This window comes from Vicugna pacos, chromosome 6, assembly GCF_048564905.1.
Source record: "Vicugna pacos chromosome 6, VicPac4, whole genome shotgun sequence".
NCBI classification, from domain to species: Eukaryota; Metazoa; Chordata; class Mammalia; order Artiodactyla; family Camelidae; genus Vicugna; species Vicugna pacos.
This window is the reverse complement of record NC_132992.1, coordinates 91,366,517-91,394,280: the sequence shown is the minus strand read 5'-3', so window position 1 is coordinate 91,394,280 and position 27,764 is coordinate 91,366,517. Positions and strand designations below refer to the sequence as shown.

The following is a 27,764-nucleotide window of genomic DNA, read 5'->3' as shown; positions in this document are numbered from 1 at the left end:
AACACCTTACCTTGAGAACACACACAGGCCAGGGCACAACTGCTTCACTCACATGTTTGCTGGGGGAGCTAAAATCAAAATCTTATCTCCGATGGGCCCGGTTTGGGGTACTCTGAGGTAGTTCCTTAACTCGGGATGCCTGTTTCCTACTCTCTTTCAGAACTCAATACACATAGGAAGTATTAAAATATCCATGCATCATCGCTTTAATCACAAGTCACTGTAATTGAGTGCAAAATAAAGGAAACTTGAGTTGCTTTATTTAGCTTCCAATTTCTGGGAGGCTCAAGAATTATAATTATTCTGGACAACAAAAGGAAATAAGACTGTGCTTACAGATCTTCTTCTGCCATATTCTTTCTGTAGGACTGCTATTTTATTGTTGCCCTTTCTGTTACACGGGATGTACACATCAGGTGGTAAAAGGTACAATACATTCTACGACTGAGCACCACGTTCTGTAACTGAACAGGCAAAGAAATTACACTGAACATCAGCATCTGGCAGTATTTTTCGGAAAAAAAAAAGTGACTAAAATGGGTTTAAATTGATTAACACTATTAAATCACATCTAATATTTGATACTACATGATTCAATACAGCTATACGATACAATTATACAAAATGTGTTAACATCAAAGAATACAACCAAAATTAAGATAGCAAACAAAACCTATATAACTTTTTTTTACAGGAAAATACTTTTGAAGTATGCATGTAACTGCCCATTCTTTTAAAGAAAATCTACTGCAAGCAAAGTTATCAACCTCCAGAAAAATCACACATTGCATTACTAAGCATATCCCCAAAAAGTGTACAATATGCACACTTGGAAAATACAAAATTAAAAAAATTGTAAGCAACAGGTGAGCTTCATATTTATAAGAATGTGAAAAGAAGTCCCATTTTTAGCACTGTTGTATAAAGAATTGTCTTTTGATGCGAAGTTCATGAATTGTCCTCCTGCTGGGACCACACTTTACAAAAACACCGTGTTTTTGAAACGAGATTACAGAGCAAGATAGAGCATCTTAGCAATGTCATCTTATTAAAGTTTTTTTTTAATTTTTACTACTTTATCAAAACATGTCCCTTGGGTATGTAGGATTCATTTTTAAAATTCTTTCCTAGAAACAATATACAAAGGAGAGGCATATTTATTCCCAATCATACTCCTGGAAGAGGCTTCCCAAGGCGGAGAAGGGTCTTCTCTCTTCTTCTCACTGGTTGTTTTTGGCCTTAGCATGTGTTAAGATGTGAGATTTCAGGTTAGTCGACTGAGCAAACTTCTTATTACAACCGTCGAAGGGGCACACATAGGGCCTGTCTCCGGTATGGATTCGCACATGTGTGCGCAAATTGAAGTCCAGTGAAAAGCGTTTCCCGCAGCCTTCGAACGTGCACTGTCGAGGAGAGACCAGAGAGAACCCGCTCAGACTCGGACCAGGCCTGGGAGAGGGAGCAGCTCACCTCTGGGGGAGAACAGCCTAGTACTTCTAACGCCTCCTCCCCGCCCCGGGGGCAATTTTCTAGACACATTCTAGAATTAGGGGGCAGAGAGCACTGATTTTTCCACATGATCAACTCCTAAAACCCTTGAATAGCCTTCGTGAGTTGTTTAAACACAACATAAGAGAAATATTCAGCAAAAGAGCAAGAATCTTCCTAAATATGTTAGGGCCCTAACATCTGTGTAAATATTTCAAATAAAATACAAATTGTTAGGAAGGTTTCTGGTGTCAAATATCAAAAAAACCAAAACAAAACAAAAAACCAAAAATAGTTAGGTCAATTAATAGTTCAATATACTACAAAAAATAAATCAGCTACAGCAAATAAACTGCTTCAGCCCCATAGTGAATGCACTAGAAATTGTCTCAGGTTTGCTCTTGAGCAATCCTGTGTTTCTCCTGATGTGGAGTATGCCCCGTAAATACCTCGATGCCCCCTGTCCCCAGCACCACTCGGACCACACGTGGGGAAGTCAGGAGCCAGGGGCCCTGTAAGGACACTGTTTCCGCTTCTCACTCAGAAGCACTAAGACCCTGACCCTCCGGTGGTGTCTCCAGCTTCACTGTCGCTTTGTCTACACTTACAGGGGAGTGGGGAGGGGAGAAGGGACTGGCTCTACCTGAAAGGGCTTCTCTCCAGTATGAACCAGCTGATGTCGCTTTAGTTTTGAGCTCTCAACAAAAGCTTTGCCACATTCTGCACAGACGTGGACTCTGGGGCCGTGGGTGTGCAGATGTTTTCTCATGGCAGAGTTATCCCTGAACATCTTTGTGCAGCCCTTCGAACAGAGAGAGAAGCTTAGTGGTTCATGCTGCAAACTGTTACAAACGATTCAAGCACTTAACAGCCCTCACTGACACGTTGAAACAAAACACCCTCCCCCACCTTCCCATTTAAATTTTAGTTCACAGTACAGTAGAATTATTTAAGACAAAAAAAACCAGACAGCTGAAAGAGGCCTTATCATTTAATGCAAACTCTTGTTTTACAGACGAGGAAACTGAGGCTTAGAGATGTCTTTAAGTAGACTTGCCCAAGGTCACACGACTAGTAGAAGCCACACTGGGAGTAGAACCCAACACCCTGGCTTCCAGCTACACCATAGCTGCCTCACCCAACTGTGTCCCCCAAATGAAGTAACAGAAGCACTGATAGATAAACGGAGTTAAAATGACGGCCGTCCACCACTACCTTTGGTGGGCCCCACATTCTGTGCTGCAAGAATGGGCTGTCATTCTCCATCGCCTACTGTTCCCTCTTCTCTCTTTGCCTCTTTCCCCTTCTTGACAGAGAAAGAAGCAAGAGGGTGTCCAAGGAATGGCAACTACAGAAGAAATTTATTTTGTGAGACACTAGGAAAAGAAGCAGGCAAAATGACAGCAGAATAGGGTGGGGAAGGCAGACGGGTGAGCAGCGTTGGGAGAAGCATGTCCTTCACCATTTCTTCTGCAGTTGTTGCCCAATAATGGGGTGAAGGGGGACATGACCAGACAGTCAGACAAGACAATTTCACGGGCAAAGCGGGGGGAGCCACAGTTTTTACACCTTGACCCCTGGGCTGTTTCCACTTAGAAAATGGAATTAAAAAAAAAATCTAATTGGAAAAGAAGTACACAGAGAAGCTAGAGAGATGATGAGCACTTAAGGTATAACTGTTTTCAAATGTTTATTTAGTACTTGGCCTCAACAGAAATCCTTTTAACATTTCAAAATCTCCACATTAAGAACATTAAAAAGAAAGAATTTGTGGGTACAGTCACCAGAGGCGATACCATGAAACTAAACTTATCCTTCTCCAATTGTCTTTTTAAAATTTTTTATTCTATTAAAAAAACTTCCCCCTTTGTTTTTCTGTACTACCTACGTGATTACTTAATTTTCCCATTAGTTTTACCTCCAATAAAAATCTGAAGCAGACCCAACCAATGCCTCTAAGTACTTTTTAGGCTACTGTTTTACTTTTTTGACAAAAAATAACCACATTTGAAAACAATTAAGTGCCCCCCCAACACATAATCAACGTTAAATTAAGGAAAATCACGAAGGAAATGATAAAGTCTTGTTAGGCTTACTTTAGCAACATCCAGAATCATTTCCAGAGTTCCATAAGCAGCCCACAGTCCCACAAAGGTCCATGGGTGAGACACAACCCAATGCCTTAAGACTGACTTGTTAATGATCCAGAAACAAGAAACAAAATCCTACCATGGTATATTCTGTATATAGTGATAATAAAAACATTGGTGTCCTAAGGTGACCCCATTTAATAGTATTTAAGTGGTCTTTATGGAACAACAAAACTTACATCACAGAATATACTCTCCTGAATTTAGAAACCAGTTTATAGTTTCTTGTTTAATCTCAATTATGAAGACAGAAATAAAAGTGCGCTTTCTTATTACAATCTCTCTAAAACTTCATTCACAGTAATGAACACTTTCCCCCTAGCATTACTTACTTTATGAGGGCAAGCTATTGTTCTTGGAGCATCATCTTCTTTAATTTTTCTTGGCTTCATTCTTACCAAAGGGGGGAAAAAAAAAGAGAGAGAGAAAGAGAGATTTGTAGGAGTGGGTAGACTCATCTGACATAATCATATAAGTCCCTAACATGTTTTCCCTAGAGGCACAGAAACTAAGATTACAATACACTTCTGTGAAGGGGAAGGGATGAGAAAGCTCACATGGCTGCGACCTGTGACCTTGAAGCACTGTCCCACCTACAGAGCAGGACTCACAAACGAACCCGACCAGCTGTTGCCCAGTGTCACAGCTAGTAAGCTGGGACAGCTCAGGACGGCACTGTGAACTGTGATTTCACTCTTTCCTCTAAACTCTCTAAAAAATGCCACGAGACCAACAACCCCAAAACCACACATGAACTCTTAACGGGAGCAAAACGAGGTATCCAAAAGCAGCTGCTAGGCTAATAAAAGTGCCTTATAAAAAGGAAGGAAGATATGGGAGAGTCTTAAAAAGGGGGAGGGGGAGTCCCATCTCATACTGACAGAAATGATCTTTATGATAGGTCATTTTTTTAAAGGGTACAGAGCAATCCTTTTAGACAGAGAACTACACATGTATAATAGCCCTAGAAGGAAACATAACAAACTAAGGACTGGTTACTCTGGGCAGGAGCCCCAAGGGATGGTAGACAGGTGGGATCACCTCAAACTCATTCACACTGTTTAATTTTTATCGCACTATTAGTTTCGGTGGTGGTGGTGGGAGGGAGATTACGGTTTCCACTCGGGCAGCCAGGTAGAGCCCTGAGTGGAATCACTATCCAGAGAGCTTGTTGATTAACTGTAACTTACCTACCTGCTATTTCCACTGAACCAACCTTTGGTCTTTTGTCAAAACTTTCTCTCCAAAACTCCCTATAGATCTGTGTGTGGTAGAGGGGTGAGAAATTAAAGAATTCCTAGAAAAACTAGAAAAAGGTTTAAATCTCCAAAACCAATGTTCTTGTCCCTAGTTTTGCACCATCTCACACTCCTGTGTGAAGAATGCGTATTTAATAAATTAAGCTGATGCTTCCTTAACGGTAAGCTAATTTACCACAACTTTTTTACTATGAAATATTTCCACTGCTAAGTCAGCACAGGCTCTAACAATATCCTCCTCCACCCTCGATCTGGGAAAAGGATTCCCTGATGCTTCTTATTTTATAAAACACGAACCCATGAAATCATCTGGTTAAATTTTCCATGCCCTGGAAGAGCAGAGGGGAAACAAGCTACCTCGTAGCTGTAACTTATCTCTAAGGAGTTTGTTCAAGACTATACAAATTTCCTACCTGGAATTCTAGGAGAACATTTCAGTCTGGTATCCTCCCTCGTTCCACCCTGCAGATACTTGTTCTTTCTTGTACATGTACTTGTTAAGATTAACACATCAGTTAGCAAGTATTTTCTATGTGCCTACTGTGTACAGGGCTCTGAACTAGCCTTCGTTATCTTAAATACCATTAAATCCTTGAGTTTGGGTCTGAATCACAAAACTAGGTAGGACAAAAATTTGGTGCCACTGCGCCACCTGGAGGTTGAAAACTAATAGTCCTTCATATGAAAGGGTTCCACTCCAATCAAATGTAAATAATAAAATATTAATGAGTATATTAAGAACCAAGCTTCAGGGAACTACATTCAATATCTTGTAGTAATCTATAATGTAAAAGAATATGATAAGGAATATACACATGTATATGTATGACTGAAGCATGCTGTACACCAGAAACTGACACAACATTGTAAACTGACTATACTTCAATTAAAAACAAAAAACAAAAAAACCAAGAAGCTTCAACCTTTCCAATTAAGATGTTTATTACTCTTTGACGATTCCACTCAAATGCTCTGTCTTGGCTGGGAAGATAGCTACATGACTTTGTCCAAATTTACAGAATGATACTACCTTAAAAGACGGTGAATTTTACTGTATGCAAATTATCACAAAACCGAAAAACTCGGACTTTAAAAACTTTCACTGGGTTAACAAATATGTCGCACAGAATCTCTTCCCTGTTCCACCGTCAACAGCGGTGAAGTGCCTGTGCCAGGAGGTTAGGTGGGGCCCAGCTACCTAGGAGGGTCCCCCAACCTCATAAATTTCTTAAATTCATTCCTAGGAACTTAATTTACATAAGCTGGTAGTTAGCAATATAATTAATTTTAGGATGAGAGTTTAAAATGCATCTGGGCAAATACCCTCGGGCTCAAGGAGAAAGCAGAGGTGCTTAATTGCAGCCACTCTTAAGCTCCCTGCTGAGCCGCTCTTCTGTACTTCAGAGTGGCAAGCGAGCCAGTGTATGTGGGTACCTTATATGTTATATTCGAATGCAAACAATGTAAATGTCACTTTCCAAAAACGCATGCTTAGACTGAGCAAAGACTAAAATTAAAATCTTCATGGCAACCATTGATATATAGCCTGCAAAATAAAAAACATGTATTTGAAATCCTTAAAAGAAAGTAATTTTTTAAATAGACTAAAATCATATACTCCTACTTAGAATATCTTCTTGACCCACCCAAACCAGTCAGACAGAAGGAACCAAGATTTGAGTTTCTCATTGACTGTGGAACTTGACAAAGCTCTTTGGAACTGGAGACAACAACAGCACAAGCACCATGAATGAGACGGAATGAGACGTGTGGCTCGGTGCTGACCTCTGCTAGCTGCATGACCTTGAGCAAACCACTTAACTTCTCAGCCTCAGTTTCTTATTGTGTAAAAAGGTATAATGCTACCTATTGAGAGCTGTCAAGATAAAGAGATGATATACGTTAAGCTCTTGAAAAATCATAGCTATTATTACCACCAGCTATGTGCTAAATGGGCCTAGCCAAAAATAACCTCATTCCTTTAAAAAATGCCAGCTGTATTTAATAACCCAGAAGGTACTGGTGGCTCCAAACCACCCTTTTCAACTAAAAAACTTGAGAGCCTGGAGAAAGAACAGCACAGGCAAAGCGGAAAGGCCCCCTCAATGTACGAGAAATTATATGGAGGAGCCAGGTACCCAGCAAGAGAAGTTTCCTGTTCAATTAAAAACAGAATCTGTTCCCTAGGACATGACTATTGATGTTACACCTGCACACATGGAAGGAACAACGTTGTAAAGGCTGGACACCAGGACCAAAAACTGCAGGAACTTCCTGGACAATTTTCAGCAGGGTATTATTATATAAACCAGAAGTTCCAACTAAGTTATATCTGCAAATGTCCCAGAAGCCAAGATCAAACATTTCTAAAGAAGTGATTCTTGAATGAAAATAAGCCTTTTCTCTGCAAAACCAGTTTAGTTAATCAGACTGGAACCACCAACTCTGACCTGTGCTGACGGGACAGAAGAAGTTCCTGTGTAACACAGCAAGCATAAGTCACTTCCCTTCTGTGTGCAGAGTGTTGTGTAAGTGCAACGGGGCACGTCTGTTAAGCGGCTTCTCTTTTAGACCGTGTATACCCATGTGACGGCGTTACAGAGCTGGAAGGTGCTTTCGGTTCCACTGTCATACTCCACCTCTACATTGACCCAGTGAAAGTCTCAGGGTGGGCAGTCAACAACAGCAGCAGCAAAAGCCACCGCCAACTTGGGACTGACGTAACCACCTGTTACTCTGACCTTTCTGGACCAAAGGTTTCCAAGGGGTTATGCAAAAAATTCACAAAGCTTGTCAATTTCATCAGGAAACAGAATTCTCCAGGTCCCACCCACTGACCAATCCCAGAAGTATTTACTAAAAAGACATTTCAGGAAAGAACAAAGTCACCGTAGTCCCACCTCTCCAATACCATGACTTTCAAGTCATTATTTTTTTAATGGAGGTCCTGGGAATTGAACCCTGGACCTCATGCATATTAAGCATGTGCTCTACTACTGAGCAATACCCACTCCCCTAAGTTATTATTTCTTATACTTATCCATACATAAAGTGATTTACTAAGCAGTCTAGGCTCAGTGTGGCAGGAACCAGAACATTCTTTGGACAGTTTCAAGTCCAGTCCAAAACCTCACCACTCCACTATAGGGAGGAGAGGGAAAAGCAGCAAACACACCACCTTAAGTCAAGAACTGAGTCACAGGGTGAAGGGAATGAGAACGGAGGCCAGCAGAACAAGTTCTGTGCATTTTTAAAAGCAAAGATGGGGTCTGGCTCCCAACAGTTTGAAACTTGGTGGTTCTTTGTCTCCAGCTCTAAGAGTCCCAGTCACCATTTCTGGGGCCTCTGGAAAATTCTAGTCACAGCTATTACACTGTCAAATATGAAGACCTAACAGAATAGGGCATTCCAGGCTCAAGTGTTTCTCACCACCACCACTGCCCAATTAGAGATTTACTTAGTTTTACTTCATCTTTTCAAGAGATACTGTGGAACACAGGGATGAGCCCAAACCCTACACCTTTATTTTGTATACAGATGAGCAAGATTCCATCCCATTCTGTGTACAAAATGAAATCTTTAACAGGCTGATTATAAAAGATAAACACACAATATACTCAGATGATTATGTAAGTATTGCTTACTACAGAATTTAACTCTGTGCTAAGATCCGATTTCCTGCTTTGCAAGTCCAATATAGCAGCTTCAGTACCAAGGAGACAATTTTCCCAGAGTCACGTCAAATGAGTTTTCTCTTTTTAAATAGTCAAAATTATGCCCCATTGTTTTCTTTGCTCTGCCACCCCTATCATGGAGCTTCTGATTATCTTCTTTTTTAGAAGACTCTTTCCCATACCACCAACATCTGGCTTCTTAGGCATTCTATCCTAATGAATGAAATGAACTTTTCTTCAAGAAATTCTTACAACCCACTGACTTCCTATTCTAAACTGAACATGTTTTCCAGCCTGTTGCACAGCTGTATTCTTGGTTTCTTCTCACTGTATTCTTTAGGATGTCTTCCTTTTGATGGTCATCCTTATTTTACTGGAGTATATCCTCAAGTAACCTCTTCAGAAAAGGTGCACGCAACATAAAATGAATCCTTAGGCGTCTAAAATTTTGTCATTCTTTTGCCTTTGTGTTGGATTGATAGCTTTGCTGGATCAACATTCCATGTTTATAGTAATTTTTCCTCAGAAATCTCAAAATATTGTTCCATTGTCTTCTAATTATCTATCACTGTTGAAGAAAATTCTCATTCAGGCCTAATTATCATTCTTTTGTAGGTGATATAACTTTTCTCCCTGGAAGCTTTTAGGTTCTTTACCCTTATTGTTTTGAAATGTGTGCCTATCACAAATAGATGGCTATCTGGCCCTGGGTCCCTGTTCCTGGGAGGTGGCCCTTTCCTAAGGAGTAAGGTCCCAGGCAGCCTGATACAGCGAGGAAAGGCCACTTGGTTGCAGAAGCTTCTATTCCAAACAGCTACATGTGCCTCCTGTGTTTAGAGCCGAAACATCCTGGATTTTCTGTTCAGATGCTTGGAGGGCTGGGGCAAGCTTTAAGATCCCAATTCTCAAGCGGCCCCAATTCTCCAGGAAGGGTAAACAATGCCAAGGGTCCCCAACACCTAATTACTTCTGCTGCTTGCTCACTCACTTCCCACAGGTTCCTCTCTCTGCACAACCTCACCCTTCAGCCCTCTGCTCCTCCACTGCAATTACTTCACAATATATAATTTAGAGGAATTTTATTCTTTCCTCCCTGGGCCCTTTTGGAAACTCCACTGGCTTCCACAACACTGTCTTCTCCTACCTGTCTGAATGATCCTTTGGCTGTCACTGTTTCTGGTACAAGGACCTTCCCGGGACTTTATTTTTTCCCTCCAACCCGCACCCCTTCCCAAGGGCTTACTTATCTGGCACTTTCATGCTCTTACCCATCCCTCCTCAAACGACTCTAGCCCCAACTTACTTCCGGAATCCACCTCAAGTCCCACACAGGTATTTCATTAGCATCTAAAACCAAACACTGCCTCCCCTGAACCCCAAACCAGCACCCTCTCTCACTTTCCTGTCACCTAAGGAGTGAAGCTTTTAACATGCATTTTGATTCCTCCTCTCGCACTGCTTCCCCCACATCCAATACAGCAGATCTGCCTCTCAGTCGGTCTCCTTTGTCTCCTGTCATCTGCCATACCTATTTCTTCATGGCCTGACCGCCACTATTCTGGCTCAGGCCTTCATGAGCTCTAGTTCACCTGGTCTCTCCCACTTCATGCTTGTAACTGCATCCATCCAGCCTAGATACAGCCGGAAAGTAATTCTCCCAAGTTAAAGCTCTGATCGTCCACCCCCTTCTCTACTGCTCAAAAACCTTCACCAGTTATCCACTGCGTACTAAAAAGCCCATATCTTGGCCCAGTTTTCACAGACTTTAACGATCTGGTTTACATTTACTTAAAGTGCCCCAATTCACAGCCAAACTTGACTCCTTTTGTCCTCTGAATATACTGAATGTGTATTCTGTGCTTATGCTGTTCCAGCATGGAGACCCCACCAGGAAACCCCATCTAGCTGTCAAAGCTCCATGTTCTTCAAGGCCCAAATCAAATGCTGCCCCCTCCACAAAGGGTTCCTTGATTTCTGTGTCCCATATCTATCCCTGGAGTAGCAGCCCATAGCCCCGACGAAATCTGAGTACCACAATGAAGATGTGACTATCTTTAGGAACTCATGACATTAAACACAGGCATATTTGGCTCAACCTGTCCAAAACCTCTAACCTCACTACTGACTATGCATCCTGCAGATTCCATTTTTATTTGTATTTCTTGGGGGGAGGGGAGGAGGGCAGTTAATATTTGATTCACATACCTGCATTTAACATTTTAATAGCAATAAAAGCTGGAACACAGTGCCATTAACAAAAAAAAAAATAGAGCCTAAACTTTTTAAAAACCATGATAATTTAGAAATAAATTAATGTGCATATTCCCTATAACTAGTTTCAGTGAAAAGGAGAAAAAACCCATTTATCAAAGCACAATGGGATTCTCACACCCACGTGGCATGTGGGGAAACAGGCTCCAAATGGTAGGAGGCTTGTCCACCTTGTTTTTGGCAGGGCCAGGAGAAACCAGGACACCCCAGGGTCTCCAGCTCTCTCCTACTCTGCTCTGCTCTCAAGAGAAAGGACAAAACAAAAAACAAACAAAAAACAGAAAAAACAAAAAGACCCCCACTCCATCCTGTTAGATAGAACAGGAACACAAGCATTTCTTTCTTACTGATCCTGTCCTTGCCTCAATCTCCTAGGCTATTCCAGGCGCCATTCAACCTCAGTCAGGGAAGAGGAGTAGCTCTAAATTTTAATAGTTCACTTCATTATAATTAAAAATTTACAACTATGTGGGTTTTCTCCAGTCTTTATAAAAACTACCAAACAGTACTGGAAAATAACATAAAGGGGGGGGGCCCAAGGTTTCTATAGGAACTCAGCCAGTTTCAGGCAAAACAAACATCCCATGGATTCAGATCTTCCTCCGTGCACTTTGGACAGGCAGTCACAGGGGTCCCAGCCATAAATATCTGACCTCTTCCTGTCATGCTGGCTTAAATTAACAAAACACTGTGAGTCTAACTAACGACACCCTGAAATCAGAACTGATGCAGTCCTGTCCTGTGTTCAGCTGTACAAACCCAGTACAGACCCAGGCCTCCCGCAGCTTTAGTCCAGGACAATACATCCAAATTTAAAATGTATACAAAGAGGCCAGGGGGTAGTGTAAAGACACCCATTTCCAAACAAATTATGTGCAATTTTGTTTATTCACAAGTAATGTCAATTATAGAATTAAAGAGTATGTATTTGCTTCTTCTTATTGTCTGCAAGGATCTGAAACAGTGCCACTACATCAATAGCATAGCTACCACTAAAAATAAAACCAACTGCTTTTGTTTTCAGAAGCTTCCCTAGAGCAAGAACACAAACCACTATTGGAACTTAGGCACCAAAATACATAGCTGGCAACCCTCAAGTACTTAAACTTCATTAGAAGAAAGGAAAGTTCTTACAACTTACCTAGCAAATTCTGCTAGTTGTTTGGGATCTGAGAGGTCAATGCCAGGTATCCCTCCAGGGGGGAGTTTCTTTCCTGTCATATACTCTGAGTAATCAGGAGGTGAGTTCTCTCCAATAATCTGTTCTTCAACCACCGTCTCATGGTCAATATCTTTTTTTTCATCTGAAACACATCAGAAGATTGATCATCTTAGCTGAGTAAAAACGTGTACATGGGCAAATACATTTTAAAAACTACTAAAAACTGCTTTCATTAGCAACTTCTTAAACGGGTGATTTATAGCCATTACCTCTTAACCTCCCAGTCTTTCTCTTCAATCTCTTAAAATCCTGTTTCTGTTGAAGGTCACCAAAATCCCCAATGCCAAAGTCAATGTCCTTTCCATTAATGTTCCTTCTCAGCCCAGTGGGAAGAGTTCGCCATCACTGTCCTGGGCATCCACTTTTCCTGGTTCTTCACCCACTTCTCTAACTGGCTTATTCTCAGCTTCCTTGCCTCTCCTCCCATTACATCTCAGAGTTCTGCATTTTGCCCACCACATACACTTCCTGTTAACCATCAACTCTGCAACGCCAACTTAAATCTGGCTTTATAACCTTCACCTCTTAGCCAGCCTCTTGCCCACCTCTCCAGCCTCCTCATTCTTTACTTTTGCTCCAGCTGTACTGGCCTTTCATTTCCTCAAATGTATCACGGCCCATCCACCCTAACTGCATGGCCTTTACTCGTGTTATTTTCACTGACTATTATGGGCTACAAAAATTACAGCTGTGTGATTTCTGTCGCCCTCTCCCTCTAGACTATAAGCTCTACAAGGACAGGGACACTTGCCATTTTAGATCACCATGTATCCCCAAAGCTTTGGTCAGAGGCAGGCACACAGGTTGGTCCTCATAAGTATGTGTTCAAAGAATGCAGAATAGCTCTTCTCATGTCTTACTACCATCACAAATCCAACAGGCTAAGGAAAAAAAGGACTACTGACTCCCACAGTTAATCTCCTGTATCCCAGACACCAAATCCAATCGATTATTTTTAAAAGGTCTTATCTTTGTCCCACTGCCACCAACTTAGTTCTTATCACTATTATCTCAGACCGAAATGACTATCATCATTTCTTAATTGATCTTCACAGTTCTATTCTCTGCTCCAGTGATGCTTTAAAGAATAAACTGATACAAAAAATACAGTTGCTATGTTTTCACTTTGGCACCACCCCCTCAACAGTGGTATAAATTACTGCCACCAGGCATTCCGGGTCCTGTGCTTCCTGATCTCATTTTAACATACCTAGTTCTTACCTTCTGTTTCCCCTTTGCACGTGCCCCCTGTATTTCAATAAGCCTGTTTTCCCACACAGATTAATTCACAAGTGCTTGGCAGGAAATATTAAGTAAAAACAAGTTTCTCCCTTTGCTCTCTTATTACCTCTCTCCAATCCCAGCCTACCCTCTGGAGTCTAGCTCAAATTCTTTTGAGGGTTGTTTCATTACATCACGCTAGCCTGAGATGCTTATCTTTTCTTTGAACTCCTAGACTATTTCTGGATAATAACATTGATGAACTTTAAATCAAGCTGTTCTGAACTTTGGCTGGCTTTGTCTCTCAAACTAGAGTAAAGCATCCAAAGGCCAAAACCAGTCTCCTACTATTTTGGTGACTAAAGCAGAAAATAGAATGCTCCAACAGTCTCAATGTTAAGTAAAAATTTCCACTTTCCATCAAATTGTTTCACAAAGAGTAGTAAGAATAAGAACTTTCAGAAGTGAAAATGGGCTTGTTCAAATCTCAACTTGCATTACCTTTCCACCAGTGTTAAAAAACAAGACCAAAAACCCAAACCAAATCCTGCAACTGATGTCACCACCAGAAAATTATGCGTAGCTATGACATCAGAGTATGAGGGAAAAAAACAAAGACAGAATGCAGGTTCATTTGATTCAAGTGGTCATTATCAAGTTCAGTCATTCTCAGCAAAGAAAAGCACAGAATACAAGTTTTAAACTTTAAATGCTTCTCCTGCCCCACCACTCTTCACTTCAGCGAACATTTTAGGTCATTACAAGGAACCACAGAATACAACTGCAGCTGACATTTTATTTAATGTTCACATACAAGCACTATTTCAATCATTGCACATATTACCCTATGAAGTGGGCAAACAGCAAGTTCATTTTACAGAAGAGAAAGCTGAGGCATAGTGAGATTAAGTAACTTGCTCAGGGTTAAGTAGTTAGTAAGTGACAGACATGAACTCAGGAAATTTAACTCTAAGACCTGAGTACTTAACTGTTAAGCTCAGCCACCTCTTGTCTGGAACTGGAAAGAACTAGACACTAAATCCCAGGTTACCCGTTTACCTGTGAAGAAGCCTAAGAAAAAGTAGCCGGATGTATTACTAAGAAGGGGCAGGAAATATGGTAAGTTATAAAGCGGGGACTTGGCATCGTAACGAGATTCTTTAATTTCTTTTCTCAGCACTGTGATCATTCCTTCACCCCCCCCCCGTCTCTCCAACCTAGGCACAACTGCTACTTCACCGACCTTCTAGCGGTACCAAAATACACTGGTAGCTAGGGAGGCTGCTTTTCTTCACTGAAGCTATTTTTCTCCTCACAGTAAGGAAAACTCCTTGTATCTTTCTGCTACAAGAATAACAGTAAGATTGAGAACCACTGCTGCTCCAAGCAAGCTGCTGACAAGGGTTATGTCTCAACACAGCTGTAAGAGCTCAAGGTGCCAGCTCACTCGGTTCCTTCCCCCTGGTTCACAGACAGATGCCTTCTTGCTGTGTCCTCACACACACAATTTCTCGTCACACTACATAATTTCTGTCTCTTCTTATAATGGCAACAATCCCATCCATGAGTGCTTCACCCACATAACGAAATCACTTTCCAAAGGCCCCACCTCCAACTATTGGTCACATCAGGGATTAGGGCTTCAACACATTAATTTTGCAGTGACACAAACTGAAGTCAAATGAGGAAACACCTCTTGAGGATCAGTTCTTAGTTTTAACATTTAAGAATATCAAGGACCCAGAAAACAGTCAGATAATTAAGAATTAGAAAACAAAACATGCATAAAATAAGCCTAAAGACAGAGCCGGTTAGACAAACCCAGCATGTGACCGCACACCCATTTTCATGACTTCCTTTTATTCTTTGAAATTTTGGCAAAATAGACATAAACATAGTATTTATCATTTAACCACCTGTAATTGTGTGATTCAGTAACATCAAGTACATTCACGGTGTTGTGTAACCAATCACCACTATGTATACCCAAAACTTCCTCACCTCCAACAGAAACCTGGTACCCATGCAACAGCAATCTCTCTCTTTCCCTCACCCCTGGTAACCTCTATTCTACTTTGTTTCTATGAATTTGCCTACTCTAGGTACCTTTTCATAAGTAGAATCATTCAGTATTCGTCCACCCATGCCTGGGCTTAACTTCACTAAGAATGTTTTCAAGGTCCATTCGTGTTGTAGCATTTATCAAAATCGCATTCCTTTTTGTGGCTGAATACTCCTCCTCTATGAACAGACCACATTTACTTTACCTATTCATTTACTGATGGACACTTGGGTTGTTTCCACGTTTTGGCTACTGTGAACAATGCTGCTATAAACAACGGTGTACACATTCACTGTCTATTTTTGTAAATACAATTTTATTAAAACAGCCACACTCATTTGCTCACATACTGTCTCTGGCTGCTTTCCTGCTTCAATGACACATGGAGTTGCTTAGTTGCCTTAGGACCTACAAAACCTAAAATACTACTATCTAGCCCTTTACAGAAAAACCTAGCTGACCTTTGATCTCTATGATGGTATTTCACTCAGAGAAAATTGGATTAAACTACAGGGGAATTTTTCTTCTTGAAACAAGGAATGATTTCTGACAGCGAGATTTCTGAATCTACTACCTAAAATGACATTTATCAGTAGGTGTTTAAAACACATAGATTCAAATTTTCATTTTGGAGGCGAGATAAACATGGCTGGGTGATGAATCAGATGGGTGGGGGTGGGAGAGGGATGTCAAGTATGCCATCTAAGTTTCTTGTTTGTGATTCTTGGAGGATGGTGGTGTCATTAGCTGAGATGGAAAATGGGGGAAGAGACAATGTGCAGGAGAAGTTCTAGAAGTGCACTGTGGTCTGGGTCCACTAGCCATCTGCACGACAACTTGTGGACAGACCTCAAGGAGGTACCTGGATATCCAAGTGCAGGCAGATAAAAAGAAATCTAGGTTGGAGAGAAATCTATGGGAATCACTGGCATACAGACTGTATTTAAAGCCACAAAGCCATATAACATTATCTATTCAAAAATATAGACAGAAGACTTGGAACAAAAATCTGGGTAATTCCAATATTGAGAATGAAGACTTTTGCAAAGGAGATTGAAGAGATTATGTTCAGATGGAAGGGGACAACGAGCTTCGTCCAATGGGGATTGGACTCAGTGACACACCAAGGGAAAGTGGCACATAGTGAAAGCAATCTGTCCCGAGTACAGACAGGAAGCACATAATTTTAAAATCATAATCAAACTGATAAAAAATCTGCTTTTGATTATCACTTTACATTTGCACTTCAAAACAATGTCAGGGATATAATATTCTTGCCTAAAAAAATTATTTTCTTAGTCTAAGTTCTAAGTAATTATTGTGGTTACTGTACGCTTTCATAATATGTACTTAAAACTTCATATTATCATGTCTCCTACTCCTTAATAAACGGTGTATCTCATGGAAATTAATTTGGGAGACTCCTTGAAGACTAGGACACAGAAATTGTAAAACAGATGGTTGTTGACTATTCAACGAAATGTAAAAAAATGAACTATTTATACAGAAAAAAATCACATTTCAAAAGAAGACTGCTAGAGGAATGACCAAAGATGCTAGGATCTACTGCCACAAGAAATCAAAGACAACGTTCGCCTCATTTTCACCAAGAACTGGACACATACTAAAGCAACAGATCACATAATGTCAATGTTTGCTATAATTTAGCTGTTTTATCTAATTTTTGCAAAAGAACATCTTCAGAAGCTTTGGCCAAATATACCAGAAATTTACGATGCTCTAAAAAATATTTTACTATTATTGGGGGGGGCGCATAATTAGGTTTATTTATTTATTTATTTATTTAATGGAGGCACCAGGGATTGAACCCAGGACCTTGTGCATGGGAAGCACATGCTCTACCACTGAGCTATATTCTCTCCCCAACGAAAGCATTTTACTATTGTAATACGTATTCAAATACAGATTTTCACTGTCTGCACCTGCCATTACTACACTCCTTTCATTTCATAATTACTCCTGAAATAGATTTGTTGTATAGAGGTGGGAAGATATTAACTGATCAGCTCTGAATATCAAATGTGTTATGTATGTTACTGAGTTCCAGTGACTGGCAGTGGGGTAATTATGAAAGACACATGTAGGTAAAGCATGTTTATGAAGCCAACTATCTAAATCTGCTTTAAAAATCATTTTGCATATTCATTCTTTTCTGGAGTTTTCCTTGAGGTCAGGACTTCATTAATTATCTCATTGTTTCAAGGGGACAAGATTAATCCACACTAGAAGTTTCCTCAAAATAGGTTTCTATAACCAGTGTAACCTAAATTTATAATGGTAGGGGGAAGGATACAGATCAGTGGTAGAGTGCATGCTTAGCATGCAGGAGGTCCTGGGTTCAAGCCCCAGTACCTCCACTTTAAAAAATAATAAATAAGTAAGTAATCCGAAATACCCTGCCTTCCAAAAAACCCATAAATAAATTTATAATTGTGATCACAGAACACAACTGGGCAAAGCAAAATTAAACCAAATCTCAGAATTCCTGTTTAGAAAAAGCTGAGAATACAAGTCACTGATTCAAAGAAGTGGGGTGGTAGGAGAAAAAATGTCATAGTGGGAACTTCTAATCAAAACTGTGGATTAGATGACTCCAGTGCTCACTAACACTCTGGTTAAAGGCAAATGACCTACAACAACCAGACCAAAGTGAAATGACGTAAGATGTAGGGTGCGGAAAACCAGAATCTAGCCAATAGCAGCCACAAATGCGGGTAGGGGGGCGGGATTTGAATTATCTCAGGACAATCTATTCATTCGCATTTTATAAACGTTCTTTTTTCTGCACATGGAACTATTTATTCAAGAGGTTAAACAGGCACATAAATAAGCCCTTGTCCATCCCTGTCTCTTAGCTATTCAGTTTCTTTGTTACCAAAGCTATAGCCACTCCCAGTCTAGTTTGAGGCAGAGCAAAGAGACTCAAAACATTTACAGCCAACAAGAAATGATTAAGGAACTAGATGGAAAGGCTGGGAGCCTCTACAGGTCCAGAAAACAGGTTAAAAAGTGGAGTTTCACAAGCCCTCCATGCTCCAAACTGTTTTTTGGGGTTTTTTTTTGCTATGTTATTCAATGCCTGATACAAGGTATGTGACAGACACAACTTTCCCTTCCCTTTTTGCCCACCTCTCATCCCCCATCTGGGCTTTCCAAAGTCCAAATCAAGATCTCTTTCTTTCAAGAGGCCTCTCAGTCCTATCACAGAACCTCATTTGGTTTCCTCATTTATTAAAGGGCAGACCACCTCTCTTTATTACACTGAAACAAGGTAATACATTAAACGGCAACCACTGTGGTCTGGGAAAGAGGTGTGCAGAAACACCTCCATTCCACTTTCCCTCAATCTTGGGCTTAAGGGAAGAGTAGGCCCGATACTTAATGGTTTTTATTTTTTTTTAATGGTTTTTAAAGAATGTTGAACTTTTAAAAACTACAGTAAGCAAGTAAAGAACCATCTAATTAGATTACATTTAAAATCTCTGGCTGCTCTAAGACACTGCATGAAATCTGACCCTATACTGTTTGAAATCTGCATTGTTATCACTCAGTGGCCCCCTTTATAATAGAAAGCAGTTTATTTTAGAATTTAGTTAACAGTAGTATGGTTTCCTTTTTTATTTGATTGCCAGGAAGCTCATTAGGGTTGACCCTAATGATTTTGTTTCTCCATACCTTCCATCTCAGGCCATTAACTTTGGTCTGACCACTCCAGGTGACTTTTGGCCAAAATGACATTATCTATTCATCAATGCCATCACCCAAATCATCACTAAAATGGGGGAGAGGCAAATATTTGAGATTCACTAATAAGCAATAGGGAAACAGACCTAGGATGTTTCCACTTTTCCCCAGTAACAGATACCTTAAGAAGGGATACTGTTGTTTACTGAGTACTTGTTTCATGCCAACAACTGTCACTTTCCTCAATTCAAAAAAACCTTTAAGATATTAACCTCATGCTTCTGGTGGAAGAAATTAAGCCTCAGAAATGCCCAGAATTGGGGGAGGGTATAGTTCAGTGGTAGAGTGCGTGCTTAGCATGCACAAGGTCTAGGGTTCGATCTCCAGTTAAATAAATAATAATAATAATAATAATAATAATAATAATAATAATAATAATAATAATAATAATAATAAAAAATAAACCTAGTTACCTCCCCGCTGAAAAACAAACAAAAAGAAATACCCAGTAATATATTTGGAGAAGTACACTGAGTGGTAGATCCAGGATTTGAATCTAGAATTAACTAGATTACTAAGTCCATGCCTCTTCTACAAGAGGAATGCTTCTGCACCCTCCCCACCTTTACTGCTCCTTTTCCTGATGTAGTAATAGATGAGAATGGTATTTTGGTCTTGAGGCCACGACTCTGCCTTCCAGCACAGCTGCCACGCACTCACTCACTCAGTTATTTACTGAGAATCTTCTACGTGCCTTGTACCATCCTAAGGCTGCAGGGTTACAGCCCAGGACTTACACTCTAAAGGAGACAGACAGACAGTTGAAAAGAAAAAAAAGAAAAAGACAATTCCAGGCAGCACTACAAAGAAAATAAAACAGGGCTATGAGATAAGAATGATGGGGTGGAGGGTGCTAATTTAAATGGATGAACAGGGAGGGTGTCTTAGAGCTGAGACTTGAAAACCAGGCGGCACTAAGAGTATGAACATCTATGGTCAGAGCACTGGAAGCAGACGTAAGAACAAGTGCAAAAGAACAAGTTCAAAGAACTAAAAGAAGGCCAGGAAGGCTGGAGCATAATGGGAGCAGGAGGAGGGAGGAAATCAGAAAGGGAAGCCCGGGCCAAACCACATGCGGCCTCGCAGGTTTTGATAAGAAGACTGGATTTGACTGAATGTAGTATTTTATTTCCAGGATGTGTGTATGTGAAAATACCAAACAAAAATTTTACCACTCTAACCATTTTAAAATCTATAGTTCAGTGGCATTAAGTATATTTACATTGTTGTATTGAGGAATTTTTAAGCAAGGGAGTGAAGTCACATGATTTAAGCCTTGGAAAATTCAGAAAGGAAGAGTATGTGTGTGACTGGATTCCCAGAAATGAAATCGAGAAATCTGTATTTAGTCTTTGTTAAGACTCTATCTTATGTATTAATACAAATCACAAGGGAGTTATCAAGAAAATTAAAAACCAACTGTCAGTATGGAGTTATGACAGCAGCTTCTCCCCCTCAATTATTTTGGGGTGCTTAGAAGCTAAGGAGACAAAAAGCAGAAAGAAGAGGGCTGAGCTGATAACTGCAAAAAGAGAAAGACACTTTGGGGTGTTTTTAAGAGTGTGATGCTCTGATACTAGAAATTCTATCTGAAGTTTGCGGCTCTCCTAGAAGACAGATCCAGACACTCACAGAACAGCTTTGAGCACAACAACGCCTCTTTCCCTGCCCCTCAGTTCCTATATTTGAGAGGAATAATTTACACGAGAAAAAGTCCATCGCAACCATTTACACTGGTTTAATGTTTAATCATATCTGAAACCACATTGTAAGACTAAAGTAACTGAACAGTCATTAAGATTTCTGCTCAAGAGAGTTCCTAATGTTTCATTCACCAGATCACGTTAAAATTGGGTAGTTTTGCTGTAAGAAATTGAGTATGTTGCTTCCTTTTGTCGCATAGGAATTCAGAAAGGAGTGGAATTTCTTTGCTATAAAGAACTGAACAATGCCTTTAGGGATCCCCCACACTCCAAGTCATTTTATAAATAAAGATCTCAAGGTCAGAAGTTAAGATACACCAAGGTCAGATCTTTGGTCAGTGCCCTCTAAAGAGGAAATTTGATTCTACTACTAATATAATTTCCAGAAACCACTGGGCTTGGTTATTGATAATTAATCACAAAGTTAAACAGAATGAGTCCTACTAATATACGGCACTTAGGACTAGGAAATGGCTCCTCTCCTGTAATTAAAGTCCACCAGAAATAGGAAGGCACACAGCCTTATGCAAGAGTCAACTAACTTCCAAGACCTCGTAACATCTTCTTAATATTCTAACAGTAATGAAATGAATGTTATTTTCAACCTCCAAGCAGTGTTTCAGATACCAAATTTTCAAAATACAGTGTTTATCTAACAATATAAAATATAACTCACTGGTAAATATTCAGATTTAAAAAGTATAAAAACTTTTTTTCACTTTTGTGCACTCTTCCTATGACAAGTTTATAAAAGCAGTTATAAAATGGTCACCTGGAAAGAGCAGGTCATGAGTTAACAAAAGAATGCAGATCTTAAGAAATGTTGATTCTAAATAACTGTCTTTGCTAGTAGCAAAATAGGAAATTTAGGGCTGTTATGAGCTTTTTGTAAATATCCACCTAGGAATCTGGCATACTTTAAAAAACTATTTATTCTCTTCCAAAAGCCTAAAATGTTAGTCATCGGTAGGTCAGGAGCCCTGACCTTCTGTAATAAGGAGTTTTCTTTTTCTACTAGGGGTAGACAGCTGTTGATTGGGGGTGGCGGAAGGTTAGTAACTTGGAGAGGAGAGTCTGACAGCAGAGGCTTTATCAGTAAGCCAGGCTTCCAGAGCTACTAGGTCAGGAATTGGGATCTATGACTTAGGCTGCCTTATGTAGGTCATGGGGTTGACATGATTACTTTGGAGGGCTTCTCTGGCTTGGCTCCATGGGAATTTACATTTGCGGCATCTCTTCTTAGTAATAAATAGCATGAGAAAAAAGAGAAAATACCAAGTGGTCAGGACCAGTAATTTTTGGCAGACTTGAATTTCCTGAATATATAAAAGTGAGAAAAAATTTAATACTTTTCAACTTTCCTTCAATTTGCTGATTCTAATATCAATGGTTTTCTGGTCTTAGATGTTTTACTCAATCTAGCACAAAGCACTTCTATATTCGGTCTAACAGAAGATAATTAAAATATTAACAGTCTTGAGAGAATGTCACAAATTCTTACCACCTGAAACCTGAAAATTTTAAATATTTCTTGGGTTTCTCTCAGAACTAAGTGTTTGAAATACTCAGCTTTTATTATTAGTTTTCCTACTTGATCTAGTTAAGTGGTTTAGTTTACAGTAAGTTTTACAAAATAGGATGTCACTCCTAAACCAGTGATGAATATCTAGGGGTGCGGAACATAGTATTATGCCCTAAATCTGGCAACTATGAAATGTTCATTAATTATATCTTAGGAAAAATACAAACATGGGCCTTAAAGCAACAGATTAAGAATATTCAAAACACAGCTGAACTGTTGATGAAATATTAAAACACAGCCAGCCTTATTCAGGCCTTAATTTTCTCAACTGCAAAAAAACTAAACAGTTTCTGCTGCTTTATCTACACACTTGAATATTATTTAGCCGTAAAAAGGAATGAAGTACACTCTACCATGTGGATAAATCTTGAAAACAAGACCAAGCCAGACACAAAAGGCAGCATATTCATGATTCCATGTAATCAAAATGACCAGAATAGCCAAATCCAGAGAAAGATTAGTGGTTGCCAGGGGTTGGAGGGGAGAGGGAAATAGGAAGTGACTGCTAATAGCCATGGGGTTTCTTTCTGGAGTGATGAAAATGTTCTGGAATTAGACAGTGGTGATGATTGCACAACCTGGTTAATATGTGCACATGAATATTCTATGTGTACTAACTTTTTAAATAAGGACTTCAGGTTAACTAAGTTTGGGCTTAGGCTAAAGGACTGCTTTAAAACTCATGCCTAGGATCAAAAGCAATCACATACGTGAAAACATCGTGCACAATGTCAACACACACACACACACAGACACACAGAAATTTAGCTTAACAATTAACCTGCTTTGATTTCTTGGCCTGTTATCAATTATCTGCTTATTTCAGTTCTGAAGATGAAACCATACACAGAATTTGAACTTGGAACGTGCATAGTTAATCACAAACTGTTTAACTTCTCTTTGGTAATAATTTCAAACTACAAGGATAAGGAAGGGGAATAGTTTACCACAAACATGTCTGAGAAAACAGTAACTGTCATTGCCATCAAATATTTATAACCACCTTTCTGCAGAGTACTATAACATGCCTGACAACTAACTCTTCAAAGAACTGGACATTAAAATATCCCCAACTGTACAAGTCTGTAAGCAACCACTTGCACAGGGGAAGTAATGACTTTTAAGCTAACTTGATACGTATCACTACAAATAAAGCCTACACTTTAGTTTTCTGGGTATGGAAAAGTGGGTTAGACGTTTGATAAGGCCAAATGCAGAATATATAAAATACTATTATAATTTCCCAGTTACTATAAAGCCAACATGTCCATATCAAGAGAAAAACTAAATTTAGCTTTTGTGGTTACTGTATGTTTATCTATGTATCTAATTTCAAATGATACCCTGAATTCAGCAAACTCATCAATAACCAACACCCCCTTTCTTACTCCATTTCTGTTAACAGAAAAACATAGCTTTTAGTTACAGCATGATCAGTGTGTAATCATTCTGCACTACCAAAATGTATACACAAGGTATCTTCTGATAACCTTTTAAACATACTAAAATGTATGTTTAATTTAAACATATAGCTCCTGCTAAACTCAAACTACTGAACAGAAGCCCCTGTTAGTACTGGCTATTACACTGACAGAAACTCCCTTCCTGTGCTCAGTCCCGAGTCACAGATCCATTCAGCTTTAGTTATTTCAACTTGGGGCTTTCAACAGATACAAAAAGATCAGTTTCTCAGTCCAGCCTTTTTGCCTATTTCATTCGGTACTGTGAATTTTAGCAATCCTTTAATGCTCAACGTTCACCACATTTTGAGGCTCCATCCATTCTGGGAATTTATTAATAGGCGTTAAAGTAATTATGGGGGGAAAGGGTTATACAGCTTAAATCTCGGCATCACAGGTACTAGATTAACTAGTTCCGGCAGTCTACTTACTTTCCCAGCAATTTAACAAGATAGCATAGGAATGAAGTTAATAGGATTTACAACACGAAAAAAACAGCCTTTGGATAGTTAAAAAGAAAGACAAAAAGATTTATATATGCAGATAATTCTCTATTGCCCTAGGCATTTTTTGGCCTCTGTTCAAAGCCGTATTAAAATAGAAGAAAAACGCCTTCTAGAATTCTTTTCACGGGGAAAATAAGGAGTTTTATGTCGAGCAAAAAACCTGTGGAAACTCAAAACGAAAATACTCGATTTTATCATTTTAGTGGCAACCGTCCATTGCTGTGTAACTACTCGGCCTATTTGCAAAGAGCCACGTACTTAAGAAAACAAAACTTCCCCGACGTAAGGGGAAGAGTAACCTCCCAAAACTCGCGGACCCTGAGCACCATGCGCCGCGAGCGGAGCAGAGAGGAGCTCGCCGGCAGCGTGGTGACAGGCCCTGCCGTCGCGGAGCCCGCACACGCGAGCCCCACGTCCGTCCAAGTCCCGCCCCGCCAGGCGAGCGCGGGGAGCGCGGCCGCTGGCCGGGTCGGGCCTGCGCGCCGATCGGGCGAAAGGGCCGCGCACCCCCGCCCCTCGGAAGGCGCCTCCCGGGAGCAGTTGAGGCTCCGGAGAAGGGGCGGGGGCGGGGTGGGCGCCTGCGACATCCCCCAGAGGAAGGCGGGGGAAAGGCGGTGGCCCGGCCTGGCCCAGGCGCCAGGTCCGCGCGGCGCAGCCCCGCCAACGCCCTCTCCGCGCCCCGGGCCTCTCGTGGGGCCGGGCGGAAGGGGGCCGCGGACAACGGGCCGGCGGGCCGTCCGTTGGCCCGAGCGCGCCCCGCCCCGCGCGCCCCGCCCCGCGCCGCGCGACCGCCCCGCCCGGGGAAACTACGCCATTGCGGCCTAGCGGGCGGCGCCGCGCCTCCGCCGCCATCTTCGGCCCGCCGCCCGCCGGCCCCGCCGCCCCCGCCGTGGCCCGCCATCTTTTGGGGCCGCCATACTTGCCCTGCGAAGAAGATGGCGGCGCCCATCACACACATAAAACATGGCTTCCCTTCAAAACAAAAACATCCCGGGGGCCGGCGCGCGCCGGCGCTCACCTGAGGACCACATGGTGACCGAGAACTCGCCCTCCAGGGTCTTGATCTGCACTTGCTTCTGCTCCCACTTCTTGTTGCCCGCGTCCGCGCCGCCCGCCGCCCCGGCCCCGCCGCCGAGGTAGCCCTTCTTGCCGCTCTTCTTGCCGCCGCCCTTCTTGACGCGGCCGCCGCCCGACGACGACGAGCCGCCGCCGCCACTCTTGCCGGCCGCCGCCACGGTGACCAGCGTCTGCTCGATGTAGTCGTCGTCGCCGCCGGCCGGCGCGGGCACCGGGATGAGGATCTGGTCCTCGAAGCCGTCCTCGGCGCGCAGCCCGTCCGAGTCGTCGCCGCCCACCACCTCCTCGCGCGTCTGCACCAGGATCACCTCCTGGTGGTGGTGCACCTGGGTCGGGTCGTCGGTGACGAGCGGCTGCAGAGCGATCATGGGCGGGTGGTGGTGGTGGTGGTGGTGGTGGTGGTGGCCCGCGTGCCCGTGGCCGCCCCCGCCGCCGTGGTCGCCGCCGCCGCCGTCCTCGTCGTCGTCGTCGTCCTCCTCCTCCTCGCCCACTACCGTGGTCTCGATGGTCTCCACCGGGATGGTCTCCACCTCGATCTCGTGCAGCTCCACGATCTCGGCCGGCATCTCCGAGCCGTCCGTGGCGATGTAGAGGGTGTCGCCCGAGGCCATGACTGAGGGCTCGGCCGCCAGAGCCGCGGCGGCCTCAGCTCCGGGGCTGCGGGCAGGCGGGCGAGGAGGCGGCCGGCCGTGGGGAAGGAAGGCTGAGGGAGGAAGGCGGCTGGCGGGCGGGGGGAGAGGGGGCGGGCGGCGGGGGGAAGGGGCGGGCGCGGCGGCGGCGGCGGCGGGCTTCCCCGCCTCCTCGCCTCCGTGCGCCCCGCGCTCACTCGGCCGCTGCTCGCCCCGGCGCCCCGCCGCGCCGCGCCTCGGCCGCTCTCTCTGGCCGCGCCTCCTCCCGCCCTCCGGGCCGGCGCTCCGCTTTCCCCTTCCTCCTGCGCCTCCGCCTCCTTCCACACAAATACCAACTCCTCACCCCGAACCCAGATCTCGCCGCCGCCGCCGCCGCCACACTCCGCTCAGGCTTGGCCTCGCGAGACTTCCGTGCTGCCTCGGCCCGCCCCCACCTCTCTCCTATTCGCCTGTTCGCCCTATCGCTCCTCCTCCTCTGCCAATCGATCTGCCCGTTCTCCGCAACGGCCCCGCCCACTCAACTCGGGCTCCTCCCGGATTGGGGCCGACGGGAGGGCCCCCGCGCGCGCTTGTTGGCCGCTGCGCGTGACGTCAGCGCGCCGCCACCGCCGCCGAGAGTCGCGCGGCTTCCGCCGTCCGCGGTGTAACAGGAGTAGGTCCCGCCGCCCGGTGTCTGGGCACCACTCGGCAGCGGGGCGTCGACGCAGCGGCCGCCACCACCTCGGGAGCGGGTGAGCCGAGCCGTCAGCGCGGCCCCTGGCGCCGCGGGGAAGGGGTCTGTGGGGCGGGGCCGGCCGGGCGCGGGATTCTGGCCGGGGGTCGGCCCGGGGTTCTCGCGGGGAAGCGGACGGCGCGCGCGGGCCGCCCGGGCGCCCCAATAAAGTCTGTTTTGACGAGAGACGCCTGTGCCTCCTTTTTCGCGTCGGACGGCGCTTGCTCTTGACCCCTGAGTTCGGGCGGGCGATGGCGGCGGAGTGAGAGAGGAGGACCAGGCGAACAAAGGCGGGCGAGCGGGCAGCAGAGGAAACGTCCGCAGGCTTCCGCGGGCCCGCATCTCGCCGCGAGCACCGGGTCCCAGCGCCTTGCTGGGTCCGGGGCCGAGCGCAGGTGGGTTGCACGCCGGGTGGGGCAGCCGGGCGGAAGCGGCGCGCGGAGCCCCCAGGTCCACCGTTGGGAGGATGTCCGTTATCCTTTTGTGACCCGCGGAAACTTGGGACCGAGCCGTTGGGTGCCTGCTTCCCCGTGGATCTTAGAATGACGGGATCCCAGCCGCTAGTCCTACTGCAGCTTAGGTCTTTATGGCTTTCTAAAATGTCTGTCTGAGCTTCCCTGTCTTCGCTCTCCAGCCAATCATTGTTTCCCGTGACCACTGTCCTCATCTATTTCTCACTTACATAGCTTCTCCTTATGCTTACCAGGCTTGCATCTGTCTCCTTATTGAAAATTGAACAATTTTCCGCCCTGTTCTCCTTTTTTTATATATAGCAGAGCCTGTATTTTTCCTGGCACGAATTAGCGGCAAGTTAAATCTTCCTGAATAGCCAGCTATGTCGCAGCGAAGTGGTTTTGCCCTTACTAATTATTTTGGTCTACCTGATTTATGGTCTTAAGTAACAGATAAAAAACTGGTTATTAAGAAAATCCTGAAAAACTGAAAACCTCGGAAGGTGTGTCTTTGTTGTACTCGTTCGGCCA

General features: G+C 43.1%; 1 protein-coding gene and 1 non-coding gene across 2 annotated transcripts; both read right to left on the bottom strand.

The window, feature by feature from the left end:
• Positions 1–238: 238 nt before the first annotated feature.
• Positions 239–26,302, bottom strand: YY1 (YY1 transcription factor). The gene is made up of 5 exons (XM_072963718.1): positions 25,382–26,302; positions 11,984–12,146; positions 3,971–4,031; positions 2,132–2,290; positions 239–1,403 (listed from the first exon to the last, which is right to left on the bottom strand). The coding sequence occupies exons 1-5, from the start codon at positions 26,049–26,051 to the stop codon at positions 1,221–1,223; spliced, it is 1,236 nt and encodes a 411-aa protein (XP_072819819.1). The 5' UTR covers positions 26,052–26,302; the 3' UTR covers positions 239–1,220.
• Positions 17,156–17,230, bottom strand: TRNAG-CCC (transfer RNA glycine (anticodon CCC)). The gene has a single exon. It is a non-coding gene; the product is annotated as a tRNA-Gly (tRNA).
• Positions 26,303–27,764: the final 1,462 nt, after the last annotated feature.